The sequence below is a fragment of the Priapulus caudatus genome, unplaced genomic scaffold (genome assembly GCF_000485595.1).
Source record: "Priapulus caudatus unplaced genomic scaffold, Priapulus_caudatus-5.0.1 Scaffold699, whole genome shotgun sequence".
NCBI classification, from domain to species: domain Eukaryota; kingdom Metazoa; phylum Priapulida; class Priapulimorpha; order Priapulimorphida; family Priapulidae; genus Priapulus; species Priapulus caudatus.
Window position 1 is genome coordinate 49,227 of NW_014577760.1, and position 2,261 is coordinate 51,487.

Here is a 2,261-nt window from a genome sequence, read left to right on the forward strand (position 1 = left end):
GGGGTAGTGGGGGCGGTGCTGGTGGAGGCTGGGATGGTGAAAGCCGAGCGAGATGATGGTGGTGGGTAGCCTGTGAATGTGCAGCTCCCTCCCCTTACTTCCTCTCCTATATTTTTGTTTATTTCTGTGTGCTACCATTGACATGGCTTTCTCATGCGTTACTCATGTTATTGGTACCGATATCTAGCCTTCCTCTCAACGAACCGATATATAAAACGCTAGAGAAAGACGAATAGAAAGTGTGTACACTGCAGGTCAGCTCGTGCATCACTTCCACCGTACATTTCTCACGCGAGGTCTCACGAGCTTCTCTGCTTCTTCCTGCAGGAGAAACCTTGCACACACTTGCTCTCCGATGCAACGTCATGTACGGAGAACTGGACCCTTACTTCGTCATCAACGCCCTTAAAGCCGCCAAGAAGTACAGAGGACAGCTGCCCCAGGTATGAGACAGGTAGCATGCAGTCGTGTGCAGTCGTGCCCTCACGACCTCTCGCCATTATTTTATAGCGTGAGAAGGGCATAATAATATTGGATTCGTTTCACATTAGCCTTCCAATAACGTGTACGTATTATAGAATTGAAAAAGAACTGCATGCTGTTCGCATGAATATGAAATATGTTTCTGTATCGTATACTTGCACTTCTAGCAAGAGTCCAAAAATCCAGAAACAATAGATTCTTTGGTTTATTTGTTGACTTCTATTGACCTGTTGACTTGTTGACTTGTTGACCTATTAATGAGTATAACTGTTGGTAGATGGTATTGTAGGTAGTTGAACAGAATGAGCCATATCGCGATTACATTACACATCTCCATGAAGACCTGACGAAATCGGACGGTTTTGATTATTTATTACTCTAGCTGCTTTTCTTTTAATTTACGTCGTGGCAGAAATTCACATCATTAATTCACATTTTCTCCTGTAAAACGTTTCATTGAGATTGCCATTTCACAAAACATCTTGCCGCGTAAATTATTAAGGCGCAGGGAGCTGTATAGTGCTCGATAAACAGGTCCCGTCATTTTTCACCAATTAATCAAAACCGACTGCTGATGGCGTGAATAATTAATGACAACTCATTAATGAAATGCTAACGAAGCGATTCTGCATTGACGATGACTGATCGGGGTGTACCTAACTAGCTTTGTTGTTCGATGTGCTGCCGAGTTTCATATGCTATCATGATATCATGCGCTATATCAGTTCTAGTTCTATACACTCGTTCGTTGTTGTTGTTCGAAGTGCTTCGTTTTAGATCTATGTTCTCAGTTTTTATATACTAGCTCTATCTGCTAGTTTTCGTTTTGTGCATAGAGCTACTGTAGTTCTATGACCTGTGGTTCTATGTTCTATGTGATGATATTCTAGTTCTGGATATATAACTAGTTCTCTATGATCCTGACAGCACCACATCATTACCAACAATGCAAACATCGAATGTTCAAGTGTTTTCCATCCGGCAGGTGGGAGACGGTAGCGCCCTCTTCCAGCAAGCGTATGTCGGCAACGCCGCGTGGGCGCACGTCGTCGCCATCGACGCGCTACGGCGGCGCCCCCTGCTGGGTGGCGGCATCTACTTCATTCCGGACGACACGCCGCTGGGGAGTCTATATGACTTTGTGCGACCGTTCCTCGAATCGCGTGGTTACGGAGTCTCTAACTACCGCCTGCCCTTCTTCCTGACATACTACGCTCTCAGGGCGGTCGAGCTCGGCTGCCCGCGATCTGGCTCGTCAGCCCCCTCTGGCGGGTGGAACTCGGTGGCGGAGACTCACGCAGTCTGTTCTACACGAACATGAGTCTGTACTTCGATGGCGCGAAGGGAAGGAGAGAGCTGGAGTACGAGCCAGTCTACACTGCGGCCGAGTCGTTGGAAGCTTCGCTGAAGTATTACAAAGATTGTGAGCTGATGAACCAGCGGAGAAAAGAAGGAGGAGAGAGGAGCAGCAGAAGAGAGAGAGAGAGAGAGGAGAGAGAGAGAGAGAGAGAGAGAAGAGAGCGAGAGCGTAGATGCGAGAAGCGAGAGCGATAGCGTAGAGCGAGAGAGAGAGAGGAGAGGAGAGAGAGAGAGAGAGAGAGAGAGAGAGAGAGAGAGAGAGAGAGAGGAGGAGACGAGAGCAGACGAGAAGAGAGGAGAGAGAGAGAGAAGAGAAGAGAGAGAGAGAGAGAGAGGGAGAGAGAGAGAGAGAGCAGCAGAGAAGAGAGAGAGAGAGAGAGAGAGAAGAGAGCAGAGAGAGAGAGAGAGAGAGAAGAGAG

At 47.4% G+C, this 2,261-nt stretch overlaps 1 protein-coding gene across 1 annotated transcript in view; it reads left to right on the forward strand.

Moving 5' to 3' along the window:
• LOC106812908 (3 beta-hydroxysteroid dehydrogenase/Delta 5-->4-isomerase type 2-like) overlaps window positions 1-1,992 on the forward strand; it is a 2,442-nt gene extending 450 nt beyond the window's left edge. Inside the window, exons 2-3 of the mRNA XM_014816914.1 lie at window positions 237-443; window positions 1,469-1,992. Of these exons, the coding sequence (XP_014672400.1) occupies window positions 237-443; window positions 1,469-1,804 (543 nt within the window). The 3' untranslated portion in view covers window positions 1,805-1,992. The remainder of the gene's footprint in view (window positions 1-236; window positions 444-1,468) is intronic.
• The last annotated feature ends 269 nt before the right edge of the window (window positions 1,993-2,261 follow it).